This window comes from Schistocerca serialis, chromosome 7, assembly GCF_023864345.2.
Source record: "Schistocerca serialis cubense isolate TAMUIC-IGC-003099 chromosome 7, iqSchSeri2.2, whole genome shotgun sequence".
In the NCBI taxonomy this organism is placed as follows: domain Eukaryota; kingdom Metazoa; phylum Arthropoda; class Insecta; order Orthoptera; family Acrididae; genus Schistocerca; species Schistocerca serialis.
The window spans coordinates 36448587-36471660 of record NC_064644.1 but is presented as its reverse complement, the minus strand read 5'-3'; the positions used below and the strand labels follow the sequence as shown (position 1 = coordinate 36471660).

General features: G+C 39.0%; 1 protein-coding gene across 1 annotated transcript in view; it reads right to left on the bottom strand.

Moving 5' to 3' along the window:
- The window catches only part of LOC126412116 (phosphoribosylformylglycinamidine synthase), a 223331-nt gene that overhangs the window by 122414 nt on the left and 77843 nt on the right, over positions 1–23074 (bottom strand). Inside the window, exons 9-11 of the mRNA XM_050081551.1 lie at positions 15386–15646; positions 8752–8825; positions 882–1038 (exon numbers count right to left, since the gene is read on the bottom strand). Of these exons, the coding sequence (XP_049937508.1) occupies positions 882–1038; positions 8752–8825; positions 15386–15646 (492 nt within the window). The remainder of the gene's footprint in view (positions 1–881; positions 1039–8751; positions 8826–15385; positions 15647–23074) is intronic.

Genomic DNA, 23074 nt, shown 5'->3' with positions numbered 1-23074 from the left:
AAATAGGTAGTGCACTGACAAAGCAAGTTTAACATTTAATGGTGCCTGGGGCCGCATACGTAGCAGCGAGCGCTGTGATTGGTCGACAAAACTCGCTCCGCGCATGTGTAAAAGGTTTCAGCGCATCTAGTGCCGTGAGCCGGCGCACAAACGACCTCCGTATTTTTGCGAAACAGTCGATCAGAGAAGCCGCATTTTCTGGCACTAAACTGTGTATACGTTCTCACTTAGGAACTGGAAAGGCTGCTTGGGGATACGACCTGAAGTAAAAGTACACGTTTTATATATACACACACACACACACACACACACACACACACACACACACACAAAGTGATGAATTTGATTTTCACATTTTCATTTAATAAATTTACTCATTATTTTACACGATTTGGTGAAAGGTGGCCACTGACCCCCTAGAAAGAGCCGGTGGACCCCTAAGGGGTCCGCGGACCACACGTTGGGAAGGCCTGTTCTACCCAATGCATGCAGTCTGGTCAAAAGGCTGGAGATAGTGGTCACAAATGTGTGTGAGGTGTTCCTGCCTGTGTGCACATTTTCCTCTCTTTCCTAAAAAAGGCTTTGGCTGAATGCTGAGTGTTTAACAGCCTTTTCACAGTGCTTATCTGCTGTGTCATCTTGACAGTGAGTAGCAATCTATTCTTGTCATAACTATTGATATTCCACCCTGGATTTTCCATTGTTAGATTAGAGATCTGTTTCCCCCTATAGGAGTTTTCATGCCTTATTTTTTAAATAGTATTTGTATTTAATGTGTATGATCATATGTGATTTGCTATGTCATACGCTAAGCATGTGACAGCTGGCTTTGGTGAGATCTATAATTCTCAAGGCAGTACAGGATGTAAATACACACAAACCATTTCCTCCGGCACCCTGGTCATGTATGCTGCAGATGGGATTCTTACTGCCCATCTCCAGACACGCTCGTATGAACCTGTGCAGCTTCTGCTCCATTTCAGCATCTCCTCTCTGAACTGCACCAAAGTCCAGCTCCGATTTGTTGTCTCCTTGTACCTGGGCAAATACAGTCATTTTCATGCAAATACCACAGAGTTAAGTTCACAAATCAGCATCTTTACATATTCTGCACATTTCTCATTAATGGTGTATGGTATAATTTTCTGGAGAAATTCCTTGCTCAGAAAGAAAGTAGCAGCTAGAACGGTATGTGGTTTTAGCCCAGAACCACCTTGTAAATGTCCCTTGAAATAATTGGACATTTTAATCACCTTTTCACTATGTTATATCTGCTAATGAAATTAGTTATAAACAGTCTATCACAATTTGAACAGAATAGTTATGTTGACAGCTACACTACCATAAGAAAATATATATATATATATATATATATATATATATCTAAAAACAAAGATGATGTGACTTACCAAATGAAAGTGCTGGCAGGTCGACAGACACACAAACAAACACATGTCGACCTGCCAGCACTTTCATTTGGTAAGTCACATCATCTTTGTTTTTAGATATATATTTCCTACGTGGAATGTTTCCCTCTATTATATATATATATATATATATATATATATATATATATATATATATATATATATATATATATATATATATATATATATATATTATTCAGGGTGTATATGTGGACAAGGAAAAAACATTCCCGGATTTTTCCCGGATTTCCTGGTTAAAAATACACTTTCTCCTGGGTGAAAACATGCTTTTTCCCTGTTAAGTGACAGTGTATTTTCCCTTATGAATCCTTTGAATGGTTATGGTTTTATACACGGACGTAGAATTTCCCAGCACTTTAGAAAACAAAACTCAGGGAAAAAGACACATTTTGGAAATATATTTCATGTGCAGCAACATGTACGCTGTGTATTTTCGTATTACGAAAGTATACATTGGAATTCCACCAAACACCGCATGTTACTTTCCAAATAATTGAAATCGAGATTGCGAAGCGCTTTTGTAAGCCAGTCATAGCTCATATCACGTGATATCGCCAGTCGATGACAGCAGATATTCAGAGCATAGGAGACATGATGTAGTCAGCCAACAGCAACATCACTGTCAAGTAGCACGAACACACAAACAGGGAAAGTTAATATTCAAAATGGTTCAAATGGCTCTGAGCACTGTGGGACTGAGGTCATCAGTCCCCTAGAACTTAGAACTACTTCAAACCTAACTAACCTAAGGACATCACACACATCCGTGCCCGAGGCAGGATTCAAACCTGCGACCGTAGCGGTCGCGCGGTTCCAGACTGAAGTGCCTAGAACCGCTCAGCCACAACGGCTGGTGAAAGTTAATAGTTTAAATTAATATACATAGTGTTGCTACATGAAAAGCAAAGCGTTCACATATAATATTGGTCTCTAAGGTTAATAAGCTGCAAGAGAAATTAAGCTTTCACATATAATGTTGGTCTTTTTTGCGCGTGTTACACTTTAAGATATATCACACAAATGTGACAGTAAAATTTTTAATAAGGACATATATGTCTGATCTTCAGGGTTTGAAATTCTTCTAACTGGCTCGTCATCAAAGAGTTTATTTTTAAAATAGGCCTTTCTAATATTGCAGCAATTTTGTAACACACAACAAATAAACGAGACTGTTTTGGCACAAATGGCCATTTTTATAACACGACAGAATATAATTCACGAACTACCAATATCAAACGCCTATTAGGCCTACTACAAGCAAAAAGCTTTATGTTAGGAAATAGTTTCACATTTCATTCATACGCACCAGTTTCTCAAGCATGAGATCGCAAAGTAGTATTACGAAATTTTTATATAAATTCGGAATCGTCTTATTCTTCGATAATTTGTGTGATGTCCCCATTTCTTTTCCTTCCTCGTCCTAACAAACAATCTTGTCATCACCAATTCTGTAGCTATACCTGCCATTGTCAAAATTTGTTCGTCGAGTAACTACACTAACCCTGCCAGAATCACAGGTTTAGCTATCCCGCGATTAGTTTCCGGTTAGGCATTATTACGTATTCGTAGAACACGTTTTCCGCATTACTTCCAGAATAGAATTTAAGCGGCTGCTAGCCGGGGACTGTACAACTGGTCCTTACCAGTGTAGCGATCTGGCCAAAAATTTTCTGCCAAAATTTCATTTTCTTGCATACATCTTTCTCATCTGTTATTCCTGTCAGTCATTTATTTCCATTCTGGTAGTCTGAATCTATGGATTTTGCTAGTAATTATAACAACGCTGATCATTCGCAAACCCAATCAACCACATAATCAGACAGCGACTGGCATTCATCCGTTCGGTTTTACTCCGCTCAGCTCGTACAGCCCCCTTCCATTTTGTCTCCGGAAAGTTTACTGCTAGATGTGACGAGGATTCTCCTGACAGAGACATCACATACACTACGCACACACTAAAAAATCAACTTATGATTCATTCAGAAATCAACTTAAAATGTGTTCAAAAATGTTCAAAACCCAAAAGGGAAGCGTTTTAAAATAATATGAATAATCGATAGACAAACGTGTTCTGCATGCTAGGCGATTTGTGAAACAAGTTTTTTTTTCTCAATAATATAAATTTGGCGCCCCCTTTGCTGCGATTGCTTGCACAACCAACAGCCACATTCCTGTAGCCAAAAGCGCGAGAATCTACTACTCAAATGCGACTCAACTGCGCATGCGCATGAGCCTGCTCGTAACTGCTAAAACAAATCAAATGTAAACAGTTGTGACTCCACACTCAACGGAGGCAATTTGTTGTTATGAAGCATTGCAGTCTTCTTAAAGCCTTTGACACACGTTGCTATCGGCAGACGCTTGCATGAGCACGGTTTGTCGTTGTTGTATATGGCGCATTTCCTTTGCATTTTAAGTTATTTTCGTTTTTATCTCTCGTTCATGTTCTATTGTTGAAGTATTATTTTGCAGGAGCGGGATACAGTAATATCCTTTGTTAGAGCATCGGTTCTTACTAATCAAAATTATAAAAATTTAACTGAAAACTAAAACAATGAAAAATTCCCGGGTTTTTCCCGGATCTCCCGGGTCGTATACACCCTGTTATTACTCATTACTGAACAGGCATGCACAAAATTCTTTGCTCATTTGTTCAATAACATAAAATAAAATGTCTGCCACATGGCAAACAAATCTTTTCCAACATGTTCAACCTGTTTCTCGCAATTGGATGAAAGACAGCCATGTAAAAACATTGTCTAGGTAGTTAGTATGTACAGAACTCTCCACTGTGCGCCGGCTGTTTTGATGGGAGTATAGAGTTGGAGTGAGATGTGCAAGCACAGAACGTCACCAAGGCGTGACTGCAACTGAACTTCTCTGCCTGCTGTGAAGGTGTTGCTTATCTTTTTGTGTCGCGGCTTGGTGGTGTTTTGGAAGGCAGAGAACAAGAGGCACTGCTGACAATGACAATGCCTGGGAAACCAGTGGAAGAAGCTTGAGAGAAATGTCACTCGATTTTGTTCTGTTCTAAGGGTATGTTTGGAGATGTTCCGATATACTGTTTAATATTAGATCTGTTCAGCCAAAATTGTAATTGTCGTATTGGAACAACAAAATGCAGAAGAGTTACAGAAAGATGTTTACGTCATTTAGTAGCTTGAACACTTCTAAGCTCTCTTCCAGCCCTCGAACTTCTGCAGATGGAGAAGAAGTCACATGGCAAGAGTTCATGCAACGTATAGCAGGTCCACTGCATCATGATAATTCAAGAAAGGCGACTGTACAAGAAAATAACAAGCTAAAAACTATGCATGATGTCATCAGGGTGACAGATCATTTGGATGGTAACACACTTCTGTGATTAGTTTAGTCGCAAAACAGCATAGTTACATTCCAATGCTCACACACAAATCATATGCATATAATCTGTAAACTTACTCATTCCACATGTAATTAATTAATTAACTAACTAACCAATAGTTAACTAGGAACTTGCAGACTGGAGAGAGAGAGAGAGAGAGAGAGAGAGAGAGAGAGAGAGCACCCCACATTCTGAGCATCTGAAATGTTGAGCAGATAAATTATCTGCAGGCTTTAACCTCTTTGCATCATTAAAATAATAATAACTATGAAACTGGCAGTCACATTAGACCATAGAAGCAGAAGACGAGGTACCCCAGTACCATATTACTCTGAAGTCATGATCATCTGTATTGGTTTATACTGCTTATTTTTCAAGATTATGATCTTCCAGTTTAACAGTCTAACCATGGGGTCAGCTGGCAGAACTCTCCTGTATATAACAAAGATAATACATTCAGCAGCAACAACTCCAGCAGTAGAGTACTGAGTTTTGTACAGTCTAGATGGCCCAACTGTATTCAAATACGTACTGATGGATGGATCTAAGACCAAAATGGAATAGGGCATGCCTTCTACTGCAATTTTCCCCAAAGCATAAAAAAAACTGTGCCTTTCCTTACGAAATCTACAAAACTACTGCAGACATCTTGGCTATTAAGGCCTCTATAAAACAAGGAATGTCACTATTTTCGAAACTTTAATGCTAAACTTAGCAAAAATACATTACAAACATTGAAACATCACAACAATTACAAGAAATAAGTAAGCCCCTAGCAAATATGTTGAACGAAATACATATTCTTGAGACAAAGCATTGAGATATTAACGTAATTAACGCTTAGGCTGGGCCCTATCATATCAAAATGGTGGATGCTTTTGTGAGGGAAGGAATTACTAAAGCAAACAAGAGACATTGAGTCGCAGACAGCTACAACAAAAAGGCTGTTATGCATTTTAGCTTTTGGCCAAAAGGCTTTCTTCTGAAGTAGAAAACACACACACACACACACACACACACACACACACACACATATGACGACCGTCTCTGGCCTCTGCTGCCAGACTGAATTTTTGAAATGCGCAGGTGGGAACACTTCCTGCAATATATCGCACACCATTGTGGCCTCAATCTTCACTAGTACCTGACCTTCACCTCCCTACATCCTCCCTACTGCCACTCCGACGCCACACAGCCTTCTATTCCACCAACACAACCCTTCTCTACTTCTCTTTTTTTCCGCTGCCCCCTCTCCCCTCAAATCACCCAACTGCACCTAGCAGCCTTGTCCCGCCCCCAGCACATTCCTGCATGTGTGTTTGGTTTTCTACTTTACAAAAGGCCTTTTGGCCAAAAGCTCAGATGTATAGCAATCTTTTGTTGTGCAGTCTATGCCTGTCTGTAACTCAACTTCTCCTCTTTATGGTAAGTAGGAATCTACATTTTTTCATATAATGTTGTAAAAAATTACAAAAGGCATTTTTCCAGGCACTTGGCTAATGAACACCAATTTCACTACTTAAGTCAACAAATGTGCTCCATAGGAATGCTCCACCTATTGAATCATTAGAGAGACAGATAGAGGAAGAGTTTACGAGACCTACAGTCCCTTTTAGTCACAGGCACATATTATTTTATACAATAGTAGATTATCCAACATTATTCGAATATTAAACTTTGTAAATAGAATGTAAAGGACCTTCATTGATTGTCATTGTTCATGTAACACTATGTTTTAATATGTCTGAATTCTTATATCTAAGTAAGTTGCTACTAATCAGCCTCTGATTTATTTCATGTTTACTACTTCAGTAATTGTTGAAGAGCCTGACTGGCATGTCTGATAATGATGTGCTGCCTGATCTGCGAGGAGTGTTGATTTCCCTATTCCTTCAGGGCGTCGGTGGGCTTCTCCGTAATTTATGGAGTAGTCCAAGCAATGCAAACTGGCATGAGAGTTCATTAAGGTGTGACATTAATATCTTCATAGCATTCTTATGTGATGTGCCATTTGTGATAAATTCTCATTGAGAAGAAACCACTGAAATTCTGTCCGCAGTTTCTACAAGCCTATTTGGCTTCAGTTTACGTACCTTTGACAGTAATGTGTGGTGCAGTTCTAACATGTGGGATATCCATATGGAGAGCAAAAATTTGTCAAGTACTCAAGTACATATGGAGGTACTGCAGCAATTGAGAGTATTTTCTGTGTCCCAGTTCCTTCCTCTCTGTGTGTGTGTGTGTGATTGGGGGGGGGGGGGGGGGGGGAAGCTGCTGTAAAATTCCACTGCGGTATTGCTCCTGTGATACCTACTGCTGCTGCTCGATATTTCATCCGTAAGGCAGTGACCTTCTCCTCGTGCAGCTGCTTTCTCCTGGAGGAATTCTTACTGCTGGCATGCCAGTTTTTGCTGCTCGTGCAGCTGAGCATTTTGTTGCTGACACTGACTTAAAAATTGCAGATGTGCCTTAAGCTACTCCAAATCCATGTATGGTGATTGTGGGCAGTCACTGTTCATGTCTCATGGATTGTCTGTACTCACGGACTGCCGGTACTTCCGTCACGTACTCATAGAGTTTTCCATCCTCACATCAGGGTCGCCAGGTGAGGTATACAAATATTCATAGTTGATACCTAGAATAGGTAGCTACTCGCTACACAGAGGCAGCATTGAGTGGCAGACAGGCACATTTAAAAATAGGCTAAGCTGTTGGACACAGTCCTCCTTCAGACTTAGAACACGCAGCACAAGCACACGTGCGCACACACTCACAAGAGCCAGGCATGGATACAGTAGTCTCCAGGCACCAAATTAGACCACATCACCTAATGATGGCATCCAAGTTCGATGCTGAAAGATCATGATACTAATGTCTGATGTACAACCTGTGAATTTTTGCTTGGGAAGCCTGCAGGGAAAGACACCTGACAATTCAGTCACTGGACTATATGAACTGTCCCATTCAGTGGTTGTGGTGGTGAAAGTGCTCCTCTCCAACACAGAAAACAGCTCTAATTGCGAAGCTTCTAATGCTTTGGACGACTTATAGTGGTGAAGTATGTGAATAAACTCGCACTTCTTTAACCATATGACTTACTTGAGATTGTCAACCAACTTTCCTTGCTGGTTAGCTTGCTGCTGCAAACTCCTTTTCTCTTCTTCTCCGAAGTATATTTGCTAGGACCAGGAATTTCTCAAGACTCTTTCTACTTATAAAATAAGCAGATGTATGCAGTTTCTTTTTCTTCACTTAACAACGTATATTTGAACATTAAACTTTTAAAAATCTCAGTCTCCACATAAACAAATACTATCAAGTAAGTCTCTTCACATCTTCAAAGCGTAGAAACAAAGTAGATTTACATGTAAGGTACAGCTGGCTTGATAAGCATGTCCTTTTTCAATATGAATCTGAATATACATCTTGTCCTTTCCAAGTCCAAAACGAGCATTAATTAACAATATCTCAACTATTCTTTTTTCCCCCACTACAATCATCAAAGTTATAAAATAGCGCATAATACATAAACACTCCTTGTTCTTTCACTATGGCTTCCATGGTGCGACCAGCAAACACTTGTTGGTGCCGTTCGACCGCCACGTCTATAGTCGTCTCATGATAAACTTCAAACCTGCACGCACAGACAGGTGATGTGCAGTACATAGGCTCTCTCTTACTTATATTTAAAATATCGTGTGTTCGAGACGGTAGAAGGCCGAGTGGTTCTAGAATTTATGTGGAAATCCTCGAAGCACTACATGCTGTAGCTCCATATTGTCATAATTTAATTCAATTTCCCATTGCTCTCAAAAGTGTATATTTCATTCACAGTTTTATTCAGAAACATAGATATAATGATTATTGGGCTTATAATGTAGGAAAGTGAACAGCTGTAACTCGTTAAGCAGTACGAGCATGTCTGCATCAGGCACATACCTCCACTGAACTGGCTGCTCCTCCTCCAACACCAATTCTGTAAACGGGTCCTCCAATCTTCACAACTTTCATTCCTGCAGAAAGCCACATGAAAATTTAAAACTTGCTTTATTTGTTTTTACACCTACTGTCTACATACTGTTGGGGTAATCCTCAGCTGTGCCCTATGTATTGGGTGGTACATATATTAATTCTATTGAAGAAGGAAGTTACTGATATTAACAGAGACATGCCCAAACTAAACAGAATGCACAAAAATAAATAAATAAATAAATAAAATAAATAAATCAATGGGTATTAAATAAATGAAGACACAATGACACCAAATAGTGTCAGTATAAAAGAGTTCCAAAATGCTGATCCTGCAATGTGGTTTATTGTGACAACTGAAACTTTGTGCTAGACCAGGACTATAACATGGATTTCTTGCTTTTTGCAAGCACTCACTTCAACCATTAGGCTATGTGAGCAAGCCTCCAGGCCTGCCTCAAACTTTCATTCTGACTGATGTTTGCACGTACAGTTTCCGAACACTGCAACAACAAGTTCTTCCACATAGTATGGGGGAATAGCACAACTGAGGGAAGAGAGTCATTGGAGGGAGGACTGTGGATTGTTCTGCCAGAAATGATGTATATCAATCCCCTCTCGGGGAAGCCTTACCCCTACAGAGCAAGTCCCTTGGTGCTGGATAAGGGAATGATTACCACCAGTTCCTGGCTGCTGAAGGGTAGAAGGGAAATAAAATACATCCTGAGGACCAAAAAGGGCCGAGAGAAAACTCTGGTAGCAAGTCCAGCTTCAAAAGGCTAGCAAGCCAGTAGTGGATAAAATAAACACTTTCAAACTTGCTACAAGCCTAGAAAAGAATGCATATAATGGAACATGACCTAGCTATTCCCAAGGACACAGATTTGGTACCTTTGAGGTACTAGGTCTGAGATGCTGACAGGGAAGGCGGATGAAGTCCTGGACTTGAAAAATAGGATTGTCGGAAACCATTTGGAAGGGAAGAGGGAGAAGGGAATAAGGAATGGATATAGGCTGTCGTGGAGTAGAATGGAATGAGGAAGAAGGAAGAAATGAAGTGGCAGTAGTTATGAGAGGAGCACTGAAATAAGAGGTGTAGGGAATAAGTGGTATGATGATGAACACCAGAGTAAAAGTGAAAGGGAAGGATATGAAAATTCTAGAAGTATATGCACCACAAGGAAATTCTGTTAAAGAGGAAGAGGACTGTGAAGAGGAAATGCAGAGACAACCAACTGGTAAGATCATGGTAATGAAAGACCTAAATGCACACACAAGCAAGGAAAGAAAACAGCATTAGAAAGCACTGGAAGCGGAAGAGTGGGGAAGCAGAAATGAGGAAGGACAAAAACTTTTGTAAAAGGTATAAGTTAACAGTTGGATACACCTGGTTTAAAATGAGGGAAAGTTAAAAGGTAATATGATACAGCCATAACTTGTTGACTAAATCCACGATGGGCTACATAAAATGTGACAATATGTGAATATAATATCTTTCAAAGACCTAGATATCAACCATTGTGTTTTAATAGAAATAGTTAGAGGAATTAAAGAAGAAAAGTAGGCAGAAGAACATGAAAGAAGGCTACGAGTGCAGATATTGAAAGAAGAGAGATGCAAAGAAGAATTTCAGAAAACTGAAAAGAACAACATGTCAGGCAATGAAATAAAGTCAGTAGAGGAAGAACAGAAAAAGTTCAAAACACTGATGGTGGGAGCTGCAGAAAATGTATGCAGAAGACCCAATAATAAAAAAAAATCATCCTGGTGGAATAACAGATAAGAGAGACAATTGCAAAGAAGGACAAAGCATTACATATAAATCAGACAATGGAACATCCAGGAGGGAATGCAACAATATTACGAAAAGTAAAGTTGCTACTCACCATATAGCAGAGATACTGAGTCGCAGATTGGCACAACAAAAAGACTCTAACAATTAAAGTTTTGGGCCATTAAGGCTTTCGTCAACAACAGATGACTGCTGTTGTGTGTGTGAGTTGCATTTGTAATTGTAGAGTCTTTTTGTTGTGCCTATCTGCGACTCAGTGTCTCTGCTATATGGTGAGTAGCAACTTTCCTTCTCATAATAATGTTGCATTACATATAAAGTTACAAGAGAGAAAAGAGGAAACAAGGAAGTAATATGCTTAGAAGAAGAAGGTGGCTAAGAGAGTGGTAACACGAGAGAAGATGAAATGAATGGAAGAGTGAACAAAAGAGGTTGGAGGAAGAGAGTGAGAGGAGTAAGAAGGTCCTCTATGGAATGGTCAAGGCTAAGAAGAGAGACATGATGGATATTGCCATTATCACCAATAAACATGGAAAAGAAGTTGAGATTGTACAGGAAATCAAGGAGATGTGGAAGGGATGTTTTGAAGAATTACAAAACCCCAATGGAAAGAGAGCAGAGGAAAATTATCAGCCTGGGGATGGATGGGATATCTAGATGGACCTAATCTGGACAGAAGCAGACGAAGTATTAAATGAATGGAATAAAGGAGGCTGATTCAGCTGACACAATGTAGCCAAAAAGGTGCATGTACACGATTGTGTGTGTGTGTGTGTGTGTGTGTGTGTGTGTTCTAGCTTAAAAAATGGATTCATCTGAAAGCTCGCGAAGTATTCAGCCTTATTTATGTGCCTGTCAATGACTCAACAGCAGTATCATTTGATGAATTGACACCTTCACTGCAAATTTATCCACATTCGACCAGAACTTAAATAATTCTGAACCATGTACAGAGTGATGGAAGCTTTTTGTATGAGTACAGTATGGCAGACAATGCAAGTGACAGGAATCTGCAGTTCTTTTCTCCACACCAGTGTTCTTCCTCCAACCAGGCAGCACCGACATCACTTGTGCATGTCAGTCTACTGTCACTGACCCTCTGCCCTCAGGTCCCTCTCAACCTGTGATGTGAGTGACCTGCTCCTCCCTCTCAACCTTCCCCAACCTATCCCTCTTTTCTCTGCAGGGGCGAGTTACCAGTTCTGTAAGGTAGGTAATGTGTCTTTTCTGTTTTTAAATGAGAGTGTTGGCAGTGTTCTGAATTTCTCATTCCAGCCACGTGTTCTACCGGCATGCAATTTTACAATTTTCTCAAATGAACTATCTGTCACGACATACAGTGCATCAAATTAGTTTTTGAGTTTGAGTTATGACGTGTAATGTAACAGACTGAGATTCATCAAATGAACAATACAATACACATAGTTAATAAAAATAACGATACATTTCTACATTTTATTTTTAATACCTAACCTTTCAGTTCATAAGTGACTTCATAATATTATATTAGTGCTATATAATGACACTCATTTTTCTGTAATTTTCCTTTTATTTGCATTCATTATTCTATAAATGTAATAACTGACTACACGAAACCATAACAATAATACTTAAAGACACTTAATTGTTAATTTCTGAAACAGTTACAATTTTTGAAGGAATGTTAACACCAATTGTTGTTCTGGCTCTTGTGGGTGATGACAAAACTCAAAGTAAATAGGGATTCCACCAAAAAAGAAAAGGTTGATAAAAAAGCATCATTGTAATCACATTAATTTAAAATAGTGAGAAATTTTAAAGTGAATCTTGAAGCAAAATCATTGGGATGAAAAAGGAAACGAGCTGTTTCAAGACTTTTCGTTAAGCACCATCCTCCCGGATTTAAAAAAAAATCACCTCAGGACTTCTGCAGTGAACATAAGTAACATTTAAATATGATAACAATATTTAACACATCCAGTTCAACCAGATAAATAACTACGGATTTATATACAGGGTTTTTCTAAATCATGGACCATTTTCAAAAATTCATATGTATTCAAGTGCAAGTCCAAAATGAACAAGCTTTATACCAATGAAAAGAGGAAGTTTCAAAGTTTTTGGCAGGTGGGCGGTGATGGTTTCAGAAGCAGCCGGTAGAGTTTGTGCGCCAATAGGGCCGTCATTCCATTTCATTGCTAGTTGCGAGTGAGATGGTGACTGCAGAGCACAAGGTTTTCTGTGTTCTTGAGTTTGCGAAAAGTGAGTCGCAGATTGCAGTGCAGTGGGCATTTCGTACTAAATTAAGTATTCAACCAACAACTCGCAAACGCATTAGCTGTTGGTTTAAGCAATTTAAACAGACTGGGAGTGTGTGCAAAGAAAAAGTGCAGGCCGACTGCATGTGTCAGAGGATGATGTCTGATGGATTCAAGAAAGTTTTGTGCACAGTCTCAGTAAGTCTACCAATCAAGAACATGGGATACTCCAACCAACTATATGGAAAGTTCTGAGACAGAGTTTGCTGTACAAGACCTAGTGATTACAACTTGTGCCGGCTCTCAATCCCAATGACAAAGAGAAGAATCTCGCATTTTGTGGTTATGTGCTAGCAAAGATGGAGGATGATGCATTTCTAAAGCATGTAATTCTTAGCGGTGAAGCGACGTTCCTCATTAGTGGAAAAGTCAACAGTGATTTATTTAAGTGATATCAAATATTATGAAAAAAATAAAAACTTTGAAACTTCCTCTTTTCATTGGTATAAAGCTTGTTCATTTTGGATTTATACTTGAATTAATACGAAGTTTTGAAGATGGGCCCACCATTTAGAATAACCCTGTATAATGTAAGGAGAAGGTATATTGCTACTTATCCTAAAATTGATATGTTAAGCTGCAGACAGGCACAATTAAAAGACACTTACACATTAGCTTCTGGCCTCAGCCTTCGTCAGAAAAAGAAAGAGAAACACACACACATTCATTCACACAAGCAAGCACACCTCACGCAAACATGAAAGCCATCTCCAGCAGCTCGGGCTAGAATGAATAGGATGCAGCTGTCACATACCACGGAAACAGCTATTTGGAGGGGGCAGGGATGGGAAAGGGGTAACAATGTGCTGTCCTCTGTCAATGCATCCACCTATCTTTCTCTACTCCTCCCCTTTTTGTTCCATCCACTCCCCTGCCCTCATCTCCCTGCTCCACAGTTTCCCGACACTGCACCTCTTGGCAATCAGTTCCACACTCCACAACCCAGTGCTCTTTTCTCCCATAACCACACCACTATACCTTCCCCTTCCCCTCCAGATTGCTGCCACCATTCTGCATGACAACTGCATTCTGGTCTGAGCTCTCAGAGATTGCGGGTCACGTATGCGTGAGGCGCGCATGCTTGTGTGAATGAATGTGTGCATGTTGTTGTTTTTTCTGACGGAGACTGTGGCTGAAAGATAATGTGTAAGTGTCTCTTAATTGTGTCTGTCTGCAGCTTAACATGTCATCTTTAAGGTAAGTAACAATCTATCTTCTCCTAGCGTTGTTTATATTCCAACCTGGGGTTTCCTTTGTTTACGTATTTATGTAACGTTTTCCTGCTCCAGAGCTCAACTTATCATTTTGCAGGACTCACAATATTATAATGTGGATACCACAAATAATTAATATTGGTGAACTAAAATTGTGTGTTAAATTCTTGCGTATACTGCGAATAGGAGTGTTACACAAACATCACCAAAACTGATCGAGTGATCACAGAGGGTAAGCAGTCTGCTACTGACATGCTCCTTCACTCTACTAGAGGACAAAGTCGGGAACTTTTGTGTGGCCTCTCTGAAACTGACAGGCAGAAATGTCGAAGGGATGAATGCAGATATGTGGAACTTACTACCATGAGGAGTACCACTGCCAGCAGCATCAGTCTCATGCCTCATGGACAACACTTCCCAGTAGTGCAGAACAACGAGTCTTTAGTAAACTACTGATCCATTACCGCCAAGGTCATCGATTATGACTAAACTTTTCATAGCAAATCAGCACAGTTCACAGCAGAACATTCAGCCATACACTAATGTGCCACAGCAAATAATCCTTTATCCTTTAATAATGCCAACAGAAATTTCTTGTGTGTGTGTGTGTGTGTGTGTGTGTGTGTGTGTGTGTGTGTGTTTACTTTCATCAACACTTTTGTGTCTCCTGCTACCGACTGAAGGCAGTCAAGGAAAAAAATTATGTAGCTACAGCATGATGTGTACCTAGCTGGTTCTGGTCTAAATTAAACCACTTACCTGTTGGAACAATATGAGTTACAGAAAGCACTACTCTATAGTTTTCACTAAATTAATGTTACAGGAGGTACTGCTCCGTCAGTAATTCAAGGTGGGAATAAGGGGACCAAAGACATTTTCCATTTTAAAATTGAATGCATGAATATCTGTGGTGTCTTTTCTTTTTGCAGAATAGTTAAATACTTAATTACCTAGCCAACAATGCCAACTAATCCCAAAGGCTATAGTATATAAAAGAACCCAATAAATTATAAAATATCATATTATTACCTACAACCCGAAACATATTAACATAAACTATACAAATGGTATTGCAGATAGCTGTAGATTATGTTTTAAAAATATTTTAGGAAGAAAGGAAACAGATTTCGTACCTGACTGTTTAACAAAGACCTGAAAACCACATTTTGATAACTAGGCTACTACCCACATAATTCAAAAGCAAAATATATGATCCTTCCAATCTGAAACAAAACTGGTACTTAAAATTTCAATAGGTTTTAGTAAATTGTAAGAAGCATTTTATTTCAGCAGCACATCACCTTTCTCAGGCTTCATCTTCTCAATCATATCAGCATCGAGGGCACCCACACCTCCACTGAACATAATGGGTTTGATCCATTCTCTCCTTTCATTATGCAAATCCTCCATACCAAAGGTGCGAGCAAACCCACATATTACAGGCTCACCAAACTTATTTCCATAATCTGACGCACCATTGCTTGCTTCAACTAATATTTCCAAAGGTCTTGCAAAGTTATCTGGGTATGAATATGATTTTTCTTCCCAAGGAAGATTATAGTCTGAAATTTTTTGAAAAATACAGCATAAAAACAATAAATATTCATAAAACAAACAGATAATAATTGGTCATACTGTCCATGTACAGGTTTACACACTGAATACAGCATAAGCATAAAAAGCAGCTTTAATGTGGGGGCAACAAAGACACGTGTACAATTGCATTTTATTGCAATCTGAACAGTGTGAAATGTACAAAGCAAGTTGTTTCTTATACAGTCTCAAATTGATTATGAGAGAAAGTGCCATAGACTACTGGTAGGTATTTATATCACTACTTTTGTGAAGTTTTGCAAAATGTTTCTATAAATTACAATCATTATTGACATTTACTTCAAGGTAATTTTGGTCTCCATGGAATGAGAATAAGAGTGTAATCTAGAAAATAGTGGCCTATTATGCCTACCCACTGCACATATTGAAGTCAGCCTCCCATTCAATGTTGAACAGTTTCCTCAACATCTTGCCTCTGTGTTATGCCAGTGCCACTCAAAGTAAGTTGTTACTCTGTGCTTTCTCTGGTTGTTTAAAATAAACTGATTGGTACAAAATCATGCAGGCTATGAGGTCAGATGCGTTACTTGGTTTTTGAAACCTGCACAAATACAGTCAACTGAAGGAAGTATATGGTATTACAGCAATGAATGAATGAAAGATGAGAATGTGGTGTCAAGAGTTGAGTGAAGAATGAAATCATGCACAATAAACATGTGACCCTAGAGGAGATATTCTTTTATTTCTCAAATACCTCTCATTCTTTGCTCAGTGGAAGTTGCGTCTAAACATTTTGACTATTGCAAAATTGGCAACCGATATGTTTCCAGCCAACACAACACACAGAGCATGATTGCAGCACTGAAATTTATACTGCAGTATAAAGCCAATGAAAATGACTTTCTCAAACCAACTGCACAGCCCTACAAATTTATACTTTGGATTTTTTTTTTACAATAATTTTAGGTGATCTTAATGTTTTTTCATATGCTAAGTTCAAAAATGCCAAGGATTTCTCTATAACACATTAGGTTTTTTCACAGACTAATGATAAAAATTCTGAAAATTCAAGCTACACTTGGGTCAGAATAACAAAGTGATTGACATTTGAGTATGGAATGAGTGGATGTTGTCAGTTAGGGGCTTTTCGCACAAGCACAATGTGGCTACAGTAGCGTATACATTCATACATTCTCCACAAATGTGGTGGGCTGGGCTCACTTTACTGGGCTCACTTCGGAGGATCATAATAGTGTTATCAATCTCCTTAGCAATTTCACAGATAACTTCACACATTTCATAAAATAAAAATACCACACTGAGAAACAAAGCATATCAGAACAAATCAAAACATCTCTGTTACAGACCACAACTGTCGCCTGCTGCTGACTGGTAGCCAGCAGCTCAGGTAGCAGAGCAGTATGACTACTGTGCACAGGGCAGAAGATGTGACCAAACTCATTCTCTGATTGGTTGTTGATATGGCAGCTGTCCTCTCAACAACTACCTGTCAGTCACTTTGTTAATGCTATCCACATGAAATCACATATATTTAAAAATAAAATGCTAAAATAAGGCCCTCCTAACATTATAATGAATTATTATGTTCTTCAGTACTAATATGAAGGTGTAAATGTTACTGTCTCTTCCTCTCCGCCTCAAAACTAAGTTTCAAAACAAATTTTTTTTTAGTGTGCTGCCTGAGACCATTCCCCATTGGTATCATGCCAACATTCCACAGGCTCTGATAACTTCATTCAATTTCCTTAATTTCCTGATGGAACCTATCTCTTTTCTTCTCACTCACAGTAACCTACCTAGGTTGTCTGGGAACAGCTGATGTGAGAGTCCAGAAAGAACAGTTTTGAGCCCACTGAGGCATCCAGTACTTTGAAGTTGTACAGCATGTTTCTTAGTACATTCTTATAATCAGGGTCTTTGTAGTTGCCAAGAAACATGTTGATAACTTCTTTAAAGGATATCCTAGCTGATCTTTCAAGTCTTTAATTTTATCTTCCAGTGTTTTGTCTTTTACTAGTTTCTGAACATCAGGGCCAACAAAAACTCCTTTCAGTTCGGCCTCTGATAGCCTTGAAAACCTACTTGGCAGGTACTTGAAAGTGTCACCATCTATTCATAGGGCTTTAATAAAGTGTTTCATAATTTCAAATGTTATGTGAAGTGGAGGCAGGAGGGTGTACGTGAGTGTGTGTGTGTGTGTGTGTGAGAGAGAGAGAGAGAGAGAGAGCATGCATGTGCGTCGAGGGGGGAGACACCAAAGAATCAAACTTTATCTGAAATCAGCATAAAAAAATACACGAGAAAAACCTTTTAGCCTTATGAAAATTCCATTATTAACCAGTGTTGTTCCTTATGATGAGACCAGATGTGTCACTTCACCCCAGAGATAAGAGTGTCAAAGACTGGCACCATACCTTGTCAATGCAAAAAAGCATGGAAATTGGAAAAAACTTTGTCAACGCGAAAACATCTGGTGACAGTTATTTGGAACTGTAAGGCTACTCTTTTGGTTGTTTACGTGTCAAAAAGCACTATGATGGATCCAAGTTGAAGAGAACTGCAGCGACGACTCCAACAACCCAAAATCATAGTTGTGGAACATTTTCTCACATTACTGTATTTCTTCACTATAAGCATACTATCATTTCAAAGTAGTCTTCTCTTTGAGCATTTGAAGTTACGCATCTGTGCTGTTGCGTGCAGTTGGGCTCTGTTGCTACATCCTTTAATGTTGTCGCTGACTATCCTGGGCCAGAGTGGTTTGGCAGATATGTCACGTTGACAGCCACAATATACAAGCATTGAGACATTACATTAAGTTAAATCAAACAGAGCAGGAAGAGAAGGTGGTCCCATTGCAGAGCTGTGGAAACACGTAAGTAATGAGTCAGTTCAGAGTATTCATAACATTGTAGCCAAAATATGGGAGACAGACCGACTTTTTAACAACTGGACCTCTACCGTCCTGTGCCCACTACACAAGAAAGGAGACATGTCAAGACCTCATCAACTATAGAAGCATTTCCTTCCTTTCAGTGACCTATAAGAAATTACTCGGAATAGTGGAAAGACAACTAGGCTCGTGCATAGGAAAGGATGAAATAAGATTCAGGATGTGAAGACCATGTGCAGAAGTGATACTGAACCTTAAAATGATCCTCAAATACATGAAATAAAAGAGCCTCACTTTACATAATAATAGCTGTCTTTCAAAAGGCTTATGACTCATTAAACATACACTCCCTCTTGCACACACTACTTGAACAAGGTCTAGATAACAATACACCAAACCTTGTGAAAGTAACACTTATCAATATAACGTTCAAAGTAAAGTTCAGAGAACTGTCAAGGAACTTCGAGATCAGAACTGGTGTTAGACAAGGAGACAGCCTACTCACAACATTCTTCAACTGTCTGTTGAAGAATGTTATTTGAGAATGGATGAAGCTACTTACAGATGACTCTGGACTGAGAATTGGTTTCAAGAAGGACAATTTAGTTGTCACCTGCCTAGCTTTTACAGATAATGCCACACTTCCAATATGCAATGTACAGGGAGTTACTTACCAATTCCACTTCCTCAACTGCATAGCAACAAGTTGAGTTGGAAAATGCCATCAACAAGACTGAGATACACCCAATACAATCCCATTAGGCAACACACTAATGTGTGGTACCAACTCCTTCAAATACCTCAGAAAATGGATAACCCCAAACATCAATCAGGTAATGGTTGTGAACAACAAGTGCACCAACCAGAGAAAGTCTACTATCTACGTAAGAATATTTACAGATCTGAATCATCTTCCCTCAATCTCAAAATCTGACAGTATGGGGACTTTCCATATTGTATGTCTAACATGGCAGAAAAAGATAACTCACAGAGCTAGAATAAAAGGGACAGAAAAAACATGGGCCTCGTCAAAGAAGGCAGTGTGTACAGAATCAGACACAACAAGGAACTCTACCAACATTTAGAGTGCATTACAACAGCAATGAGAAAGAGGAGGCTGGTCTTCTACAGGCACGAAGTCAGAAAGAATGATTGGAGACTCATGTCAAGGATCGTCAGCACTGTTTCTAGAAAGAAAGCGGAAGTGAACAACACCAGTTAGGAAAGACCTTGAGCTTGCCATAATGAAGCCCCAAATGGTTCAGTGTAGGCCTGCCATGTGCAACGAAAAAAGTATGGACAAACATTCAGGAAGAAAGGACACATGCATCAACCTGCTGTTGCAATGAATCCCAGATGCACTGATGTATCCCAGGAGAACTGTATATTGTTTCACAGCCACTGCCTTCCACAATATGGGCACCAAGACTTTTACATCTCATACCAGGCTTCCATACACAAGAGTTTTCAAAAGCCACCACAAATAAAGTCTAAATAGGCTTAAGTCTACAGAGGATGGAGGCCAAGGAATTCGTCTACCTCCACCTATTCATCCATCACAGAATCTGTTATTTAGAGGCCTATAAACATTAACACTGAAATGAGAAGGAGCTCCATTGTGCATGGAGTACATGTATTGTCACACTAGCAGAACAGGTAGAGTATTCTCTAAGAAAGCACGGTAAGATCCTCAGTTGACTCTGGACGGAAGAACATGAGGCCCTAACTCACTGTACATTCTAACCAAATGTAACCAAGAGGGTATTTTGAACATTTCTTGTAATGTTGGCACGTCCTGCTTCTGCATGTTTCCCATGATAATGTTATTATATGAAGAGAAGTAGAAAAGGAGTTCTAACATCGAAACAAAGCATTTCCAGACTCATTCCCATATAATGCATTTTCTTCCTTTATGAGTGAGAAATTTTCTTGAAAGTTTCGCCGTACCCTTTTGTTACACGCTCTATATTACAGTGATATGTACTTGATTATGCGTGCCCCCCCCCCCCCCCCCCCCCCACACACACACACACACAATATTACAACAAATCAGGAATTCCTCTACGCAGAAGGACATGTCAAGCAGATATGATATCTGGCATTGATGGATAATGTGAAGCATTTTTTCATCTTTTATTATCTTATAAATAATGCTGTGGTTTTTGATTAGTGATTGACTGATGACAGTAAATGTCCTAGTGGAATAAATGTAATGAGTGAGTCTAGAATGAAATTTTCACTCTGTAGTGGAGTGGGTCCTGATACGAAACTTCCAGGCAGATTAAAACTTTGTGCCAAGCCAAGACTTGAACTCGGGACCTTTGCCTTTCACAGGCTAGTGCTTAATGTGTGAGATTATTATCACAGTATGCCCAACTGTTTAAAGAGCTGTCTTCAGGATGTGTAGTGTGGATGCCACATAATTATTATCCTTATTACATGCTACTGTGCAACACACACACACACACACACACACACACACACACACACACACACTCTTTCTCAATGTAGGGTTGGCCATAAAATATGATGCCAGAAGACTTTAGTAGATGAAAATTGGTAAAAGTAAGTCACTGTTTTGACATTTTCAGCTCCAAAACCAATATAACTCTAATGCACAAGCTGCACAGCTTAGACATTTTAGAAGATTTATAACATGTGTTGTGTTTAAGATGATTTGTAACATGACCACCAGTTCAGGTTCTTATCAATATGACTCCATAAGAATTTAGAATATTCTGTTTCATTTATTGATTTACCTTCATGCCTAATTTCAATCACATGTTCAAGTCTTGTGCAACACAGAACTGCACATATTGTATTTTATCCAAGTTCAGCTACAGACGGTTTGCAAAGTTCCGGTTACTAGCCTCACCCAAACGATATATGTTGCTGTAGACAACAGCCTCGACAGGAGGCAATCTGGCAGTGCTGGTAATGAATTGTTTATATGAACTGCGAACATTGGAGATCCTACCATGCTTCCTATGGGCACATCGGCTCTTTCTTTCATTTCTGTAGAACATTCACTGTCCAGTATAACATACTCGTTTTTAATAGTGTAATATTCATCAAGCCAAATGCATTTAGGAGAAATCCTCGGTGCAGAAAAACAGCTTAAATCACTTAATGAAGACAAGGGCTTCAGCTCAAATTGTATACCAGTGAGTATGCTGATACAATAGCTCAACACTTAGCAACATATGCAACTGCCTGCTACTCGAAAGATCCGTACCTAAAGACTGGAAAGTTGGACAAGTCACACCAATACCTACTACTATAATTTATGGACTATAAGATGCAACTTAATTTTTAAGCAACTTTTTAAAAAAAATAATATTTTTACCATTTTTATTTTTAGAATGCAAAGTCTGACTAAAAAAACTTCTTAGTTTACAAAATCAAAATGAACTTTAAAGACCTGGAAAATAGTCATCTGAACTTTCTTCTTCTTCCTCCTCTTCATTGTCATCATTGTCCTCTTCATGTATACGATTGTATTCGCTGCCATTGAGAGCACTACTTATGCTGCACTTCTTGAAAGATTTAACAATAATGTCTTTGATCACTCTAGACCACAACTGTTTTATCCACTGACACACTTGTATGATTGTAGGTCATTTTAAACTTCCATTTGGCATGAATTCGTGTTGGGTTTCATCCAGCATCCATTTGTTCCATTCCTCTCTCGTATACACTTTAAATGGTATATTTATCGAGACATCTAGATGTTGCAATTGTGAAGTATGTCCTCTTGGAATAACAGCAAGCTCTGTATTTCCCCATCTCAACTTCTCTTTCACAGAATTTTTCAAATAACTACTAAACTGATCTGGCATAAGAAGAGCTCTTCTTCAATAAAGCACCTTTCCTTCTCTGCTGCACACGGTTAATTCATAATTTCATCCCAGCCTCATCCATTCTACCCTTATGTACATATACAACATCTGATGGTATTTCAGAAGGTTTCGGCACTGTTTTGCACTTGAAAATGATCATTACCTCTAGTTTAGCACTGTCGGCACAACATGAAAGGACAACAGAGTAGTGCATTTTTCAATTTCCACTTGCTTTTATAGTTTTTTAGTTATAGTTTCGGTGCCTTTCATCACAACTGATCTGTTAATCAGCACATCAAATATCATCCATATTTGCTATCTGGCTTAGTTCCACATTGGTTTCCTTTTGATGTAGATTAACAAAGTGATGGAAAGATAATATTTTCTCCTCTTACTTTTAAGGCATTTTCTGAGATATTTTGGTTTGTATTCTAAGTCCACGACACTTCATAAACCTGTAGCAACAACCAACTCCACCCTTAAAGTTTGTTAAGTTCCACTACAGCACTAGCTTACGAGCGTGTACTGGTATTTGAATCACTTTTGTATTAATTCCAATGCCTTTTGACGGTGTCCTTCAATATTTTTCAATACGTCATCTAGTTTTGGCCATTTTGCATTCAGTCCTCTGTGTGCACATTTAGTCTTCCATATTTTTTTCAGTTCTTCTTTCGAGCCTGCCA